Here is a 17,536-nt window from a genome sequence, read left to right as displayed (position 1 = left end):
TCCTACATCCCCCCTATTTTACAGATAATGGATTTATAATAATTTGTCTGCTGGCTGATTGCTAGCAAGGACATAACTGGACAAAAGCCATGCCAGTTTTTTCAGTACTGATACAGAACTAACCTGTAACTGCCTTCAGATAGTCTGAAAGGCTTTGATTGCCTCCCCAGGGATATACCCTGGCCAGGGATATACCTTTGATTACCATATTTGATACCTACTCTTCTGCCTAGTTTGGGTAGGAAGCAAAGGGACAATGATGCAAGGAGTAGGTGAAGAATACAATCCAATCACACAAAATTTATTTCCTTTAAAAACCACACTGAAATGCAATGCTATCACTCTACATTAGGCTTTAAAAAGAAAAGAAATGTGCTAGTCATTTAGGAAAAACTGTTAACCAAAGTTTAAGTCTGGAAGAGCTAATTTCCACTAGCAGATTATTAGGCGCTGCTAGTCTTCTAACAGTGTTCACCACTATGTTTCTCAAAATAGACTGAATACATACTGGTTCTTTCCACTTTAGGTTGAGAGCCAAATATAGCTCCCTAGAGGGTGTCTGCTAGTTGTCTGATACCTTGTGCAAAATGAGTTGCTGGCCTCAGCCCAACAGTTGTTTTTTGAAACATGTTCATCCATAACTGATTATATTGGGGAAAGATTCAACTGAAAGGCCACAGAATGATAAATCATCACACAGCTTTCAGTCCCTGCCACTCAGAGCTGAAATAAGTTGGGCAGATAACATGGATAAACCTGTTCTATTGTCAGACAGTCTCAGCTTCAATGATCGTCAGCCAGATGTTCTTAATTGAAAATGAAGAAGTATTCTGAACAAAACAATGAAATCTTTTTACATAAAAAGAGTTAACTCATGCCATAAAATCAAAGCAAAAGAATACAAACCTTCTGAACATTTTTAGACCAGGATTGCCATTTCCAGACATTAAGGAGGGTTCTCCAGGTTTTTATGCTCCGGTTTTTTTTTTTCCCTGTTTTTAGTTGCCTTTCATCACTCCTATATGTGCAGTTCAAGTTATTTACCAATGGAAAATCTTATTCCCCACAAAAGTTTTTCCTAGATTATACTTTCTACATAACTTCTTTAGACATTCTTTCAATTTCAAATCTGGTAAAAGCTGTCAAAAGGTAAGTAACACGCTATTTTTCTGAACTTCACCTCTACAACATATTTCATCATTGTTTTTATTCCCAATCCCATGTATAGTTACACTAGAATGACACCAGAAAATAAGAAAAAGATATCACGTTAACCAAAACCAGTTACGTACCTTTGCCAGTTTGGGTTTCTGAGCATATTTTGCTAAATTCAGTCGAGACAGATTTATGAAAGGGCCATCTGGATTTGTTAGCATTGAAGCCTGAAGAGGAAAAAGAAGTCTTTTAAGTGGGAAGATGTCCTACACTTTTCCTGAAAATTTTCAAAATATTAGTAGTATACAACAAAACTCCCAAATCCCAAACAAAACATCTGTCAAAAACTTCCTTTTGTTTCCCTTTCTCCACCATTTCCATACAGTGCCTAAGCATGTAGTTGGGATACATAAAAAAAAAAAATTCACGAAAGATTTAGGAAGATCAGTTCCTACCTGCAAGAGCAAGAAGATACCATGTTTTGCCATTAATGTGAAGTTTATCTGTACTATATATTCTTGCCGTTTGCAGTTTATTAATTTTGCCAAAAGAATGGGATAGAACTAGTCTGGTTTATTTTCCTTATTGTTTGAAGGGACAGACACTGAGCACTTAGTAATTGTTTTGCAGTAAACTGAAAAACTTCGAGAAGGTTTCAAGATGTTCATAATGAAATCAATGTCATGGTCTTTTCACGGCCTTCAGTGAATAAAAATGTGTCTCAAAGAGCCTGTGAATTGGGAGTTTATGTGAATTTCAGTTTTTATACAAACAGATCAGCAAACTAACAAGAAGTATCATTTTCAAACCCTAAAAGTAATTTAAATAAAAACCTAAAAACGCTCTCCTCCTTCAAACTGGAGTTTAGATGCAGCTTTTAAGTAAACTGTAATGTCACTGTGCCAGATGCTATGACCAAGAAATGCATCATTCTGAGAAGAGAGTCAAACAACTCACCGTTCCCAGCCTGACATATCCCCCGGATGCACTAGTAAGGGGACGGGCTGTGAGAGCTGTTCGAGGTGTTCTTATCGCCTGCTCCATAGTACTGGGCCGTCCACTTTGCGTGCTGGGTCTCACAAATCCTGTAATAGGTCTTCCTGATTGAGTTACTGGCCTGAAGATGTTAAGAACATTATTCTTACGTTAAGTGGTATTTAGTGATAGAGAATTTAAACAGTTGTACCTGAAGCACTTCATTTTCAGAAGTTAAATGTAAGATTTGTTCATTTCCAAGTAGTCGCATTTTAAAAAAAATAAACTGTCACATACCTAACAGCTGGGCTGGGGCCTCCACCTTGGCTTGTTCCAGGGAGTTTCAAAGATGTTCCTGGTCCTGTAAGACAAGAGCACTTCTCACTTCACATTAAGATACTACTCCCTTGTGCAGAGGACTTAAAAAATTATTGTATTTTACAATAAACATAAGCCAGAAATTTCTTTGTTCAAAATACTGCTACAATGAATATGGTTTTCTTCTTTTACCCTCCCCATTCTCTTCTCCATCCCACCTGGGGGGAGTGAACGAGTGGCTGTGTGGAGCTTAGCTGCCTACTGGGATTAAACCACACCAATTCTCAAGGACATCTTAGGAACAACAGATAGCCCTGAAGTAAGAAAGGTTACTGGAACAATGAGACCATGCTAATTTGAAATGGTATGTTTTCTATCCAAGACTAAAATAATACCCAGACTTTAGTAAGTAAACCAAAACTATCACCTACAGAGTAGATGGAGAATGGTATCTCGAGTCATTAAACCTGTGTAGGATCCCCACCCACAATTTAGGGCACAGTACAGTTCAAACTCATCCATGTTCAAAGTCATCAGTGAAAATACTGAACTGGCTTGCGCCCAGGTGAACTGATGAAGGGTCCCCCTTTTCACGTATTTCTGTTTTGACAGCAGATAATTAAGAATTACTAGTTCCTGCATGTAGATTTTGCATCACTTTCACTGATATTTGATTAGTTGGGTTTTCTAACCTGCCAAGTGAATATCTATTGAGATGGTTTTAAACACTTGGTTAAAACCAACATATGACTTCTATACCTTCCAGTCTGTTCACTGTTTGTTACCTTGCACAGAAAGAAATGAGATTTGATTTGACACTTCTTGACAAATCACTGTTACTTGTCTACTTATTTTCTATATACTTTTGAACTGCTTTTACTGCAAACGTTTCTAAGAACTTAAGTTAAACTGATAGGTAGACAGTTTCCTTCCTTCTTTTTTCCTCCAAGATAAACCTCAAGTCTGCCCTTTTTCAGTCCTCCATCTCCTGCCTTCAAGCTGTAATTACCTCTGAGATACAAGCAAGTTTAGTAACTTGTCTAGATCAATAACTTCTAAATCTAAACACTTTCTAGCTTTTTTTAATCCATGAAGATACTAAGCACCTCTGACTCCAATATTATAGCAGCCACCTGACAACAGTTGTATTTTAAGTTAAATAATACAAGAAAGGTATTAACCATGGTAAAGGTATTAACCATGTCCTTGGTAAAACCAACTTTCAGCAATTGATGCTAAAATAAAGAACAAAACTCAGGATTCTCTCTCTTCTGGTTGGCCACATTTAGGATCTCTGTTGTTTGCTTGCCTTTTATAGTCCTGTGAATCTTGAATGTTTTACTCCACAATAGAAAGAGTGGACAGTTTACCCAGCAGAGTTTCTAACATGGTAACTAGAGCACTCTTCTGAGAAATGGACAAAGTGGCTTTTAGCTTTTTAGACTAACAGGCAAAAATGTACTAGCCTTCCACTTTCTGAACTCTTTTTTAAACTACTGCAGTAATATAGAAGAGGTAGACATCAAAATCCCCTTTTCACACGTTTTTTAATAACTGCAATTGGTTTTGAGTTTTTGGTGCACTGGGAGAATGCTTATGGGAATACCCTTGATCTCACCCCAGGCAACTCTGTCCTTATTTTGAGAATCCCTACTCAGCTAGCTATGAATAGGCACCAAGAAGCCACAGCAGTGCATGTGGCCACTAACAGTGTCAGAATTTAAGAGTGCAATTACAGTAGTTAGTGATGACTGCAGAAGACTCCTTTAACTCCTCAGTTTGTTGTCAAGGTAACACTTTTAAACAAGATTACAATATTAGCTGACAAAATTAATGGTATTAAGGGTCCAAAGGTAACATAATGGAATTTTTATGTACTATTATGCTATAGGACATTCTTCATAAACAAGACTGATGGAAAATTAACATGCAAAATTATAAAAAAAAATAAAAACTGGCTTAAGACGGATTTCATTACGTATGTGTAAAGAGGAACCACAGAACGGTAGTTGTTTCCAGTGGACCCTATACAATTTAGTAATTATTTAATAATGCAAGACTGAAAGCAGCAAAATCATTATTAAGCTACTTTAACCTGGAAACTAAGATGAGGACAGATGTAAAATAGAAAAGGATATGTAAAGGATGCAGAAGGCTTTGAACACACTTTCAAGTTGGTAAGCTATGATTTTTGTGGGGGAGGACATTCTGGAAGATCTGCCACAGTGATGGACCCTGAGCCAAGACCAACTGTGGCTAACACACTTTAACAGTCAAAGAAAAAGCCCACAGTCAGCAAGCACCCATTTTTATTAAATCATATGTACAAGTGGAGTGATCACAGAACCACAGAATCCTGGAGGCTGGAAGGGACCTCTGAAGATCATCTGGTCCAACCATGCTCAAACATGAACACCTAAAGCCAGTTGCCCAGGACTCTATTTAGATGGTTTCTGAATAGATCTGAGGAGGGAGACTCCACAACCTCCCTGAGCAGCCTGTGCCAGTGCTTAGTCCCTCACAGTAAAAAAGACTGTTTCCTGATGTTCAGAGGCAAACACCTCCTGTGTTTCAGTTTGTGCCCACTGCTTCTAGTCCTGTCACTGGGCACCACTGGCTCCATCCTCCTTGCACTCTGTTCAGTGATATCTGTGCTTACCTTTCATATAAAAATATAACATCAATGTAATTCTAATGTAACATTAGAACACCACAGATGTATAAAGAAAGGAAAATCAAGCTATAGAAGAAAAATGTATTTTCTATTTGTCAGTGGACTGTTGTCTGGTTTGGTGACTACAAAAGACAACTGAATAACTAGAAAGGGTTAAGAAAAGAGTTTCAAGACTAAACTCAAAAATTAAAAGATATAGCTCAGAATGAGTAGACCATTTAGCTCAGAGAAAAGATCACTGGATGACTTAACGACAGATTTAGCGATTTACTTTGGAAATAAACCTTTGAAAATAAAAACTTCATATCAGGCATAAAATACTCACAAAGAAGCAACAGGTGAAGTTACAGTTGATAATTCCCACTAAAGATATGGCACACACTGATAAAAGCTAGCAAATTTAATAACTTAGAAAAGATTGCAGGGGTTTCTCTATCTTTGGGAAGTTCTTACACTTTCTGAAAAATTATATACTAGCTCAGGCACATCTAGTGAATTTGAAGCACAAATAGCAAAGTCTTATCTCAATGATTCAGGACTGCAGGGTACACTATCATAATGATTTTCTTTTGGTTTTGAAATTTGTACACACTATCCAGAAAGTCATCTTTATTCAGTTTAAAGATAGTATGAATGTATTTTTCCAGGATACCTTATTTCTAAATAATTTTCATCAAATTATTTTTCTTGGCAGATGATTACTACAGGGGACTAAACTATATTACTACGCTGTTTTAAGACAGACACATGTAATTAGCTTATCATAATATAGAAACACAACTTCAGTACTGCTTGACTGTTTATATGTGACCAATCATGTGATGAAAATTTTTAAAAATGTAATCAGATAGATATGATATTGCCTATGTCTATACAGACAAGAAAAGATTCTTATGCTTCAAATATTAGTTCTGGCCTATGTCCAACTCTTCCCTTGAATTCCTTGATGTGGTCGGTCGTTGAGAGCCACATCTAATAAGTTGCATCAAAATTTCCATGTGGACTGTACTAAAGAAAGAGAGAAAAATACAAATAATGCCAAAAAAGTAGTAGAATACTACTAATTATTACCCACTTAAAAGAGAACTAATGAAGCTGAAAAAGAGTTGCATAGAAGAAACAATGACAGAGATGAAGAACTGCTCTGTGAAGGAAGAGAGAAAAGAAGTAGAGAAAAGCAGAGAAAGAAAGAAAATCAGTTCAGATAATGTTTGTAGGACGTGATACCAAAAGGTGAAGTCTGACTGTTGTCTACAGTACAGCCATATGGGTAAGATCCACAGCACACTGAGGGTGCATTTTTTTCTCTGGTTTCCCACAGTGCCTCAAGAAGCCAGAAAGGAGTAAAAGAAATCGATGTACTGACGGAAAAGAGCGAGTGAGTACAGAGATGTAGAGGAAAAGCTGATGAAACACTATTTGTCCGAACCCCTGTCTGACAGGTCTAAGCACCGCATCAAGAACATGTGGTGGATCTCAGCATTGCCACAGTCTGAAGTTCTTTTTGCAGCAATAGCTAAAAGCCGTATCAGGTTACCTCAGTATGTACTATTTTATGCTAGATGATGATCCTGGCCAAAAGAGTTCTTGTTTATTCAATGTATTTAAATGAAAGTCATTCTTACGTGCAACTTGAGCAATGGCATTTTCATCTAGGATCATCTCTGCGATTCCTTCTTGATCCATATCAATTTCATCCACATACACCATTTCTGTCAAAGCTCGTGTTTTCAGGCTCCAGGCAGCCTGATTAAGGATAAAGTAAAAAGTAAAATATCTTCAAAACACCAAGTAAATAATCTAATAAGAAATTTTACCATTTTTTTAATTAATATTCACAGTTTTAATAGGTCTGAATAAGGTATTGACTTAAACAGCTGAGTATATCTGTCTGATGGCAGTGGAAAGGGGACGAAGTCCTTCGTTCATAGCATCAGCTGTAAAAATCTGTAGATGCATAGATTAGGCATCTCAGATTATGAGATTATTGCAACACTTTTTAGTGACCTGAACTGACAAATTACTAGATTAAATAGGATAATCTGACCAGTGTGGAAAGGCAAGCATAACACTAGCCTATGTGACTAGCTTTGTGTAGACTGTAAAGACAACAAATCAATGGGGAGGAAAAAAAAACCAAGAAAAATCAGTGCCAGCAATACAGAAGTATGAACAAAATAAGTGCAGACCCAACCACTTTGATAACTTGATATGCTTGTAATGTACTCAGAGCTGGCATGATAAAGGGAGTCACAAGATCAATTCTTTACCTTCCATCAGATATTGAATAGATCATCATAAACTTTCCAGAGTAAAAATCACTGCCAAAACAACTAGATTTATTTCCTTTCTGACACAATATAGCAGTATGGTGTAAAGGCATGTTTAATATTGGCTAAGGAGACATTTCAAAATAGAAACACATTGATGCTACCTTAATAGAAATAAAGGTCAGACACATGGAAACATTTGTTCTTTAATTGAGGTATGAGAAGATCTAAGCTTCAAGCTTATTTAATAATTTAAGTAATCATTTCATGAGACATTTCTTATTCACCATGTCTCAGACTCTCCCTTATTCTACATTCCCATCATGCTTCTATGCAACTTTGTGTCAATCAAAAAGAAAGTATATCTAAAAATTTTGAAATACTTAACTATTCTTTTAAAAAGTACTTTCTTCCAAGCTGAAGCAAAGGAGGGCTTTAGCCAGTCAGTTTAACCACAATTAATAAACCTTTGTTCAAGTATGAAGAGAAAAGAATTCAGCAGGATGATCTGAATCTAGGCCAGACAGACATAATCCAGATCTGCTTTATTATCTTTTAGTTTCTTCTTAGGTAGTGGGGCAAATTAACGTAGCCTTTAATTTGCATTGCAATTTGCAGTTAGATGTTCAACACCTTTAACTGCTTTTCATTATGCTGTAGAATTATTTAGTTTGTTGAATTTTTATCACTTTGATGGTACTCTGTTCTTTTCAAAGACATGTATGTCTGTAGTCAACATAATCATATCTTTATTGGAAATATGCTCAAATTAGAGCTCTTGTATAGACAAATACAGGCTAATTTCCTAGTAGAGGTAAGAAAAGCTGTCCATAGGAATTATTTTTTCCCGGGAATTGAAAGTAGCAACTTCTCTACACTAAAATTGGAGCCAATTCTTTACATAGGCATAAGAGTATTATTGTGATTTTTTCCACTAATTAAAATGTGATAATGTGTTTTTAAAAGCAACATCTCTTTGTCATTATTGGGCAAAATTAGATTCCTTAGATTAGAAATTAGATTCTACTCTAGAAATTAGATTCTAGTCTTGAGCTCCTAGTACGAGGCTTCACAGCCAACAAAAATTTCAAATATCCCACACTATTCCTTAATTAAACAGCAGTCTGTAGACTAGAGTATTTGCTCTCTCTTTGTGGGACTGATAACTTTGTTTTGTGATAAGCAACATGTCTGGTGCTTATGAAGAAAAATTGCATTTTTATGAAAGAGGCACTTAAACAGCAGGAAAAAGAAAGGGACAGATCATTTCAGACAACCCACATATTTACAACATAACAACAGATTTTGCTTGCTTAACTCCAAATCAGACAGAAGTTTACAATAACTAATAGTAAATAAAGAGGTAAGCATTATTTTAAGTACCATAAGTACAAAAATGTGATACAGTATTTAAGAAGTCTAAATTCCAGAAAGAAAAGTGACAAAGTGTTTTTCACTTAGTTCCTGAGAAGTTTGTCACTGAATAGAGTATCTTCCTCTTGTTCCTGAGAAGTCCAAAAACCAAATTAAAAATATAAACTTAAAATCTATATTGAAATGTTTTTTTTCTGAATATAGTAACACATTTTTCTAAGAGTTTTTAGCATCTAATAATCCTTTCCATTATAATAAATTTTATTCTGTACACAATGAAAACCCCAAGAACACAATAACTACATTGTGAAGGGTAATCATTAAAGTCAAGAAGATATCTGGAAGTATTTCACTGAAGCCATTCTATACGTAAACAACTTGCATGACTTCACTTGTATGTAATTGGACACTCGTAAAATATGTTATGGAGCTGTATTTAAAAATGCCATTTCACATTGCATTTAATCTCACCTTTTGGCTGGAGCCAAAAGGTGCCACCACCTGCATAATACTATTCTTGCCACTGTAGTAATCTAGTGTTAATGTGGACAAAGTGAAAACTAATCAATTACTCTCAGTCTTCCATCACTTATGCAAATCATCATCATGCAGCTACAAGGCTACCAGACTCTACACAAGTTAGGCAGTGAGAATAAGCTGTAGGAGCAGGGAGGGCACAGGTAACAGCCCACTATTACCTGTATTAAATGAAACATGAAAGTGAGTCCTAAGAGCACAAACACTGTTCTGTCAGTGAACCACACATTAGCTTTTTCCTAATCTCATCAGCAGATGAAGGTCATTCAGCTCAAGGTAGATTCAATTTAGCTTTTAGAAGGCACTAAACTGCTGAATAAAGCTATAGGAAATATATGATAAATAAACTTCCATCAAATATAAAAGCTACCTATTCAAAATATCAAAAATCTCCCCCTTATCAAATGTAATGCCTTACCAATGATGAAAAACAAAATTATGCCATTGAGGACTTAACAAGAAAACAAATACTATTCAGTGTACCATAAATTCTTCCAAATGATTGTATTTAATAATTGTATTTATGGAAAGAATTTTACCTGAAACACGCTGTATTCAGAATCAAGCTCCTGAAAAGAGAGGAAATAGAAACTGAGGAATGGAAATGCCAAACAATAAAAACAACAAAAATGGATTTATACCCTGTGACCATCTCATTTTGGACAAACATTTTCTCTCTGACACATATACCTGAATTTTCATTTTATTACATTATCTCAACTTACACACATTAAGGAGCTAATTGATATTTTATACAATGAAAGCAGATTTGCAGTAAGTTCACCTCTCTGATACCTTTGCTTTCTTGCTTCTTCTGGATCACGCTGATCAAATCTTAGATTAATATTACAGCATTATTAAACTTAAAAAATGGTAGATTAAAAGAAAATTAACTTGAAAGATATATGCAAATCACTTCAAAATTGACCAGATTATTATGTCATGGGCTTTAGAATACCTATTTAATAAAATCCATCTTTGTGCATTTTTGTTAGCTGCTGCTGGTGATCACACTGATAATCATTCAAGCACACGACAGAAAAATGTCAGCACTTTTTTTGTCCTTTTATGATGAAAATCATGCATTCATTTTATTCTGGACAGTAAGACTGCAAGTGGAATAAACATCAAATTACTGGCCTATCGCATCACCCGATAAATAAAAGGAAAGCTATCAGATTCGGTTTATTACAAATGAAAAGGCAGGAGCTTGCATCTGCTTGAAAACTTGTGGTAAAATTGAGTAAATACTAACAGAAAGAAATGTAGGTTTATCACCAATAATAGTATAATTATCATGTTCAGGGCTTCTGCTGCTCACTTCCAGGGATTGGAGAGGAGTTTTTCCTAATGTATTACTTAGTTTTAGACAAGGAAGGTGGGAGATAGATGTTACTTTCTCCAAATCACTATTAGTCTTTTAGAGTGTCAGATTGTTTCTGCTTCTAGAGGCAGTGGAAAATTTCTTGCACATCTGGAGTTGTGTAAATCTCTCACAGTTAAACCAGCTTTATTAGACTGGATATACAATCTTAGAGTAATTCAGACTATGAAGGGACTTCTGGAGGTCCAAAGCCCGGCTCAAGGAAAGGTCAGCTATGAGGTCAGTTGAGGTTGTTCACAGCTTTGCCCAATTAGGTCTTGAAAACTTCCAAGGATGGAGGCTGCACAATGCCCATGGGCAATCTGCTCCAGTGCTGACTGTCCTTATCAGGAAATGTTTTTCCTTGTATCAAGCCAAAGCCTCCTTCACTTCCAGGCAGCACTGCAAGGGGCCCCTGGCTCCATTTTCTTGATAACCTCCTTGTATGTATTAGAAGGCTGCTATAGATCGCCCCAATGTCTTCTCCAAACTCAAGCACTGCCCCACATGCTGCTGGCTTCCTTTGCAGCTGGGACACATTGCTGGCTCCTGTTTCCCCAGGAAAATGGCAAGGTCAAGCTCACTCTTTTCCTCTGTAGTATGAGACATGGCCTACTTCTTTCAATTTGAGCATTTTTATTCAGTAAATTCTGTGACAGCAGGGACCTGGAAGACTAGTGAAAGACATCTTCTTTCTGTAGTGTACTGGAATTTCTGTCACCTTTTAAGGATCATATTTGGAATCACAACTCGTTCACGGGTGTTAAAATGTATAACAGAGCTTACACATCCACTACACTATGGAACTAAATGTTAATTGAGAGATTAATCTCAGTTGACTGCGATGTACCTGGGAGTACACAGGGCACTGAAACTGCCTTAGCATTTCAGATGTATGATTTTATGAACTCCAAGTTCTTTTACTTATAGCACTTGTCTTCTAAAGAACAAACTATTCAGCTTCCTAAGGATCCTTGAAGTATTCAGTTTGCATTTTATTCACTTCATTGTGTCTGTTACAGCACATATGAAAATGGTTTAAGAGCAGTAGGTGCTCTTCCATACCATATGTGCTACAGTAACTAATGAGGATAACGTTAGGAATAGTACCACTAACTCAAAAATGCCTCAATGTTACAGATGTGTATCTTACTTTAGGCACTGTTCATTAGTTTAAAAAATAATTTAAAACCAAAATGAATTTGCTTGTAGGAGCATTCATATTACTAAAAAATTCAGAAATTACATCCCTCATCATTCCGGAAAAAAAGTTGACCAATAATACTAAGTAAAAACATTGCTCTCTCATTATAGTAAATGAGAGTATGCACTGTTCATCCATCCTAATATATTGTTTCAGTTTTGACAAGAAGTAACTTCAGATTTTTAATAACCCTCAAGCAGGTAATAGGACCCTCACATTAAACAAAAGTATGGAACAACAAAAATTACATTAAAATATAATATATTTTAACATGGGTGGATCCAGCAGTTGCTGCTCATGCAAGTAATCCACTGGAACTAGATTTCAAATAAAGAGTTCTTTGAGAGTTCTTTGAGAAAATTAACAAGATACAAGCCCTGTAAGCTTGTATCTCAAAACAAAAGCTCAAATTTACTCTTCATTTACACATATAAAGCTCCTTTGGAATTAAAAAGATTGCAAAAGCAATGAAGGAAGAATTTCATCCAGATCCCTAATCAACTGAGGGCACTTTAAAATTCATGCTAATGTATAAAGTCAGTTTATTTGAAGACCAAAAATATTTAGAATAATTATGTTTTCTGACACCTACAGCATAGAAGAGAGAATGAAAAGATTACATATGTTACATATATATATAAGGCTTCATTCTACAATTAATTTCAGGTAAGATTTAATACATGCAGAATATTAAAATTAGTATATTCTGAATATTTAATACATGCAGAATATTAAAATTAGTATATTCTGAATATGTTCTTCAAATGATTAAGAGCAGAAATACAGAAAAAAAAACCCAACCTTTACCCGGGAACAATGAATTCATTGTAAGTATCACTAATTTTCGTGCATAAACTTAATTACAGTCTCTTGAACCAATAACTGATTTCAGTTGAAGAAGCTTTTAAAAATCAAAGTCAATGCCCATAAACATAACTGTGATAACTCTAAACTGACCTTATAAAAACCAGTATGCAAGTAATAGTAGCTGAAAATTCATTGCGGGAGAAGAAAGGACGAATGAACAAAAGCAAATCCTCATAGTAGACCATTAATCAATAAGAACATCCACTGTATGCCTATTAATTACATTAGGCAATTTTATTTTCCTATTGTTAAACTAGAGCATGCCTCATACATGGGTTCTGGTTATTGCCTTGAATCTGACATATGGAACCCAAAGAGTAATCAGATTAGGTGACTAATCAGGATGATCAACAGAGACAGTCCTGGATTGTATTTTCTCTAGGTCATGCTATTACTATAAACACAGAAGACAATGCCTGTTTGCTTACAACAGGAAATAATTAAACTGAACATCAGTACTTCATGTGTTTGTATGCCCAAATGCTAGTCACAGAAAATACAGCTTTTATTTACCCTGAGCTTAGATTATCAGCACAGAAGTAAATTCCATCAATAACATTTATATTCCTAATACTTAAATGAAGAAATGCACAGGATATTTTATAGAAAAAAAATTTCAATCTTCCACAAAACGTAACTCTGTAGCAGCTAATTATTCTTCTATCAAAATGTTATTCATTAAGAACTTTTCAGGAAAACTTGATTGATTTTAAAATTTTTGATTTTGTTGTTGTGTTCTTTAAGAATACAAGTTTATAATGGTGTAGCATTTGATACTGCTGTGTAAGAAAATTCTTGATTCATGCCCAGTTAGCTATAAGGTCAACAAGATACCTTAAGAACCTCCTGGTTTCAGCAGCCCATAGCTCTGCTCCCCCATGGAGCAGGAGGGGTGCTATCATTTAGCAGACTAGCTGACAGCTAGGAAAAACGTACAGACTTTAAGACAAGAAAGGCCATCTCTTTCAGGCATGAAAATGTTCTCCAGTTATGCACTGTTAGTCTCTTCCTTTACTTATATATTGTTACATTACATGTCTTAGAAGGGAGAAGGCTGGTTGCTTAAGCACAAAAAAGTTCCGACTCATAACAGTCACAGTTTAACTCAACCATTCCTGGGCATGTATTTAAAGGACACGATCTCCTGTGGCTTGGTTTATGTCATATCCTAATAGTTGCTGTTCAAAGAAGTGAATCTCTGAACAGTGACTGAGGCTACAGTTCTTGTAAGATCCTTCTTTCCCTGGCTGCAGAGGTTGGGAGGCGCATGCTTAGCAGAATATGGGACAAGAGGATAAGAACAGATGGCACGGTGATTACAGCCATTGAGTATTCCCTCGTGCTGCACAGCAGCTCACTTAATCCAAACTTTCCGTAAGGGCTGTCATTTGTCTGTCTGCTTTCCTGGTGCCCAACATCACAGTTTGATTTGCAGAAGTACTACCATTAAGAGTTTGACCATTAAATCTATCAGAATTGCTATGTGTTCTTTAAGCATAATAAACCACATATATTGGGTTAGGTAGCAAAAATGAAATATACTTAATTTCAGATATATCACCAGGTAATACTAAAATACTACTAATGTAATTCACACAGATGGAAGACAGCACCATTTTCTGGTAGGTGGCTGAAGATGACAGAAATAAAGTTCAATCAAAACATTTAGGAACTACTGATTTCATTAACATGCCACTTCAAAAGTAACACAGATATCAGGAAATCAATCTGCCTGAGAATGGTCCTAGATTCTTATTAATGTGGAAAAAAATCATAAATCACTTTTCTAATATTCACAACTACAGCAAATAAGCTGATACAACGACATTGGAATAAATTCAGAATAATGTAAAATAGGATTAGACTAGGCAAGCAGGAGAATTAAGTAATGTATGTCACTTATTTGAGTTCTAATTAACTCAGTATTCAGCCTTGGAGCTTAGTATCTTTCAAAGGTTATATAAAAATAATGGTTCTATTAAATGCAAAGCATATATGCTACAATACATAAATATGATTTGCTTTTCCATTCTGTTGTATTAAGTTCAAAATAGTTTGTAAGATTTCAATGACACACAAAACACATTCTTGAGGAACATTCCTTTACCCCATGCCCGACATTTAGCAGTTTAAACAGGACAGATTGGTACCTGATCAATATCTGGAAGAAGGAAAACCAATTAGAATTTATCTCACAGAATGATAGAATGTTAAGGGGTTGGAACGGAGCTTAAGGATTATCTAGTTCCAGCCCCCCCTGCCATGGGCAGGGACACCTACCACTAAACCAGGTTGCTCAAGGCCTTACCCAACTACATCCTCTCATTGCTGTTTTGTTAATTTCCTCCTACACACTTTTCCCAGCCTTGTACATCTTCTATTTCTTACCAGTGCTACTGGGAACAGCCCAGCAAAAGTCTGGAGTTGCCAGGAGTAACAATACAATTTTATACTTGAGCTTCAGCACATAGCAGAAATGCAACCGTCTTTATATTTTCATGTTGAGATCATAGATTAAAAACAGTTTTTCTAATTAAAAAAATTATAAATTAAGAGCAACAGAAGCACTATGATCTTTATAACTTTTTACTGTTGTCTGTGCTACTTCAAGAGTTACTATCACAAATCAAGTGTTGTTTTCCTGTATGTAAAGATTAAATATATAAAGACCCAATAATGTACATATACATAAATAATATAGCACTTGCACAGAACTAATACTCAATCCCATTTAGCATTGAGGAACAATGTTCTTTGAATACCTTCTCTGCTAAAACTTTTTCTGCTGGTGGGTCCTTGTTCATTATAAAACATAAAAAAGAATTTTTAAAATATCCATCCTATGCCAATTTAAATAGTTACTGTGCTTTATATTTACACAACTGTGTGACCATGCACCTTTCTTTAAATATTTGTCCTTTGTGAGGAAAAGAACTGCCTTCAAGATTCTTAAAATATATGTCTATAGGATGCTTTGAGAGACTTACAAATTTATGTGAAGTATTTATGATGAAGATAAAGTTTATTCAATTACTGTTTTTAAAATTAAAAAGGTTTACATGCACATAAACATTAATCCAGAAACAACTTTCTCAAATTCTTCCTTCTTACAGAAGGATGAGAAAACATGTATGTATTGAACAACACATGTACAACGTTTCCAGAGACTCTGCAGATGGAGAAAGGGCAAAGAGATTGAAATGCAAACGCCTTCTGCCCCAAGGTAAGGTTCATATGTAAGCTGAGCTAAAATGCGTGTCTCTTAACCTTATGCGATTTAGTCCACGCAACAGCTAGGCTATCTGAACATCAGTATAAATTCAACAGGAACATGCTACGGCAGAACTGATTTTTAGTCTTGGCTTTTCTTCCCTTAACTCCGCAAACTCCTGAATGAGTTAAAGTTCTCGCTGTGGGGAGCTCTGGCGGTCACGGCAGTGCTCCAGCAGCGTCACCCACACCCGGCACCGCTCCCCTCTCCCGGCTTCGGGGCTGGGGCGGGAGCGCTCCACCGGGGCGTGTCTGAGGAGGAGCCGGCAGGGTCAGCTCACCGCCCCCGGGCCCGGGGGGAGCTGGGGAGCTCGGTGAGCCGGCGCTGCCCGGCCTCTTCTCCTCCTCCCTGGGGAGCTCGGCGCGGCCCAGCGCTCCCGCCCCGCTGACGGGGGTCGCGCCGGCCCCTCCGGCGGCTGCAGCAGGTACGGAGGGTCCCGCCGTGCTGGGGCGGCGGGGAAGCGGCTGCTACCGCCCCTCACCGCCGCCTCCCGCCCCGCCCCGGCCCCCGCTACCTGCTCGCCGGGCGGCCTCTCCAGCAGCTGCGAGCAGAGATCCGCGCACTCCCGGAACTTCCTCCGCCTGAAGTAGCTCCAGGCCTGGAAGAGCGGCTCCAGCCCCATCCCGCCGGCGGGAGCGCCGCGGGAGCTCCGGCGGTGTCCCCGGCGCCTCCCGGGCCGCTGCCGCCGCGCGGGCCCCGGGGCGGAGCGGGGCGGCCGCGCTGCTGCTGCCGCGGAGCTGCCGGGCCCCGCCTCGGCCGCCGGGGCGGAGCGGCCCGGGGGGGGAGCGGCTCTGGGCGGCCTCCGCGGCCCGTCTCAGCGGTGTGGGCCTCTTGTGGGTTCACACACTGATGACTGAAAGCAGAGTTTGATCTGTAATATTGGGGTCAGTAGGCTTCAAATAACCCCACTGTTTTGACCTGTGTCCTGTTATTTGCTGTCCTAATATCAAGAGTCATTTAGAGTTGTAATAGACACCTAAACAAGAATAATACAGGCCATTCATCCTTATGTGGGTGAAATGTCCTTTAGAGCCATGGAGCCCTGGTTGAGAAAAGTACAGATTGCCATAAGCAACGCTGTTTTCAGTTTTGCAGACTCTGTTAGTTCCTTTAGTTCATTATGAAATGGAGATATTTAGAGATTTTAAAAGTTGGAATACAATTACTCAGTTTGTGCATACTGTAAGATGTTGATTGCAATCATCAACCAAAGTAAAAGGAAGTAAAACTCCCTAGGGATCCTTGGAGAAATAACTGCATTTGTGAAAATCTTTGACAGATGAACACTAACGAGATTGCTGAAATCACACTGTTGGCATTTTAAGAGATCATTCTGGTTTTATTACTTTTGTCTCACCTAAACTATCAGTTTGTCCAAGATGCATGAAATGGATACCCAGGCTTCTAAGATCAATGTCAGGTGGAAAGATGGAGAAACAGAAGTGCTGGTCCCAGGACTGTAGCTTATTCAAATATGGGAGTAAGTGGCTTGAACTGAAGTTGTAGTTATAAAGAACTGTTTTTTTCT

General features: G+C 37.5%; 1 protein-coding gene across 2 annotated transcripts in view; it reads right to left on the bottom strand.

Annotated features, from left to right (window-relative positions):
• Positions 1-16,713, bottom strand: part of TTC8 (tetratricopeptide repeat domain 8) — a 38,969-nt gene extending 22,256 nt beyond the window's left edge. The window contains exons 1-6 of one of the 2 annotated variants that reach the window (XM_032691248.1): positions 16,523-16,713; positions 9,843-9,872; positions 6,748-6,868; positions 2,428-2,491; positions 2,113-2,272; positions 1,293-1,382 (exon numbers count right to left, since the gene is read on the bottom strand). In XM_032691248.1, the coding sequence (XP_032547139.1) occupies positions 1,293-1,382; positions 2,113-2,272; positions 2,428-2,491; positions 6,748-6,868; positions 9,843-9,872; positions 16,523-16,630 (573 nt within the window). In that variant the 5' untranslated portion in view covers positions 16,631-16,713. Of the gene's footprint in view, positions 1-1,292; positions 1,383-2,112; positions 2,273-2,427; positions 2,492-6,747; positions 6,869-9,842; positions 9,873-16,522 lie in introns of those variants that run through there. The other variant, XM_032691249.1, reaches the window with a different exon arrangement.
• Between the last annotated feature and the right edge of the window lie 823 nt (positions 16,714-17,536).

Source organism: Chiroxiphia lanceolata, chromosome 6 (assembly GCF_009829145.1).
Source record: "Chiroxiphia lanceolata isolate bChiLan1 chromosome 6, bChiLan1.pri, whole genome shotgun sequence".
Classification (NCBI taxonomy): Eukaryota; Metazoa; Chordata; class Aves; order Passeriformes; family Pipridae; genus Chiroxiphia; species Chiroxiphia lanceolata.
The sequence above is the reverse complement of the archived record's forward strand: the minus strand, read 5'-3'. Positions and strand labels throughout refer to the sequence as shown.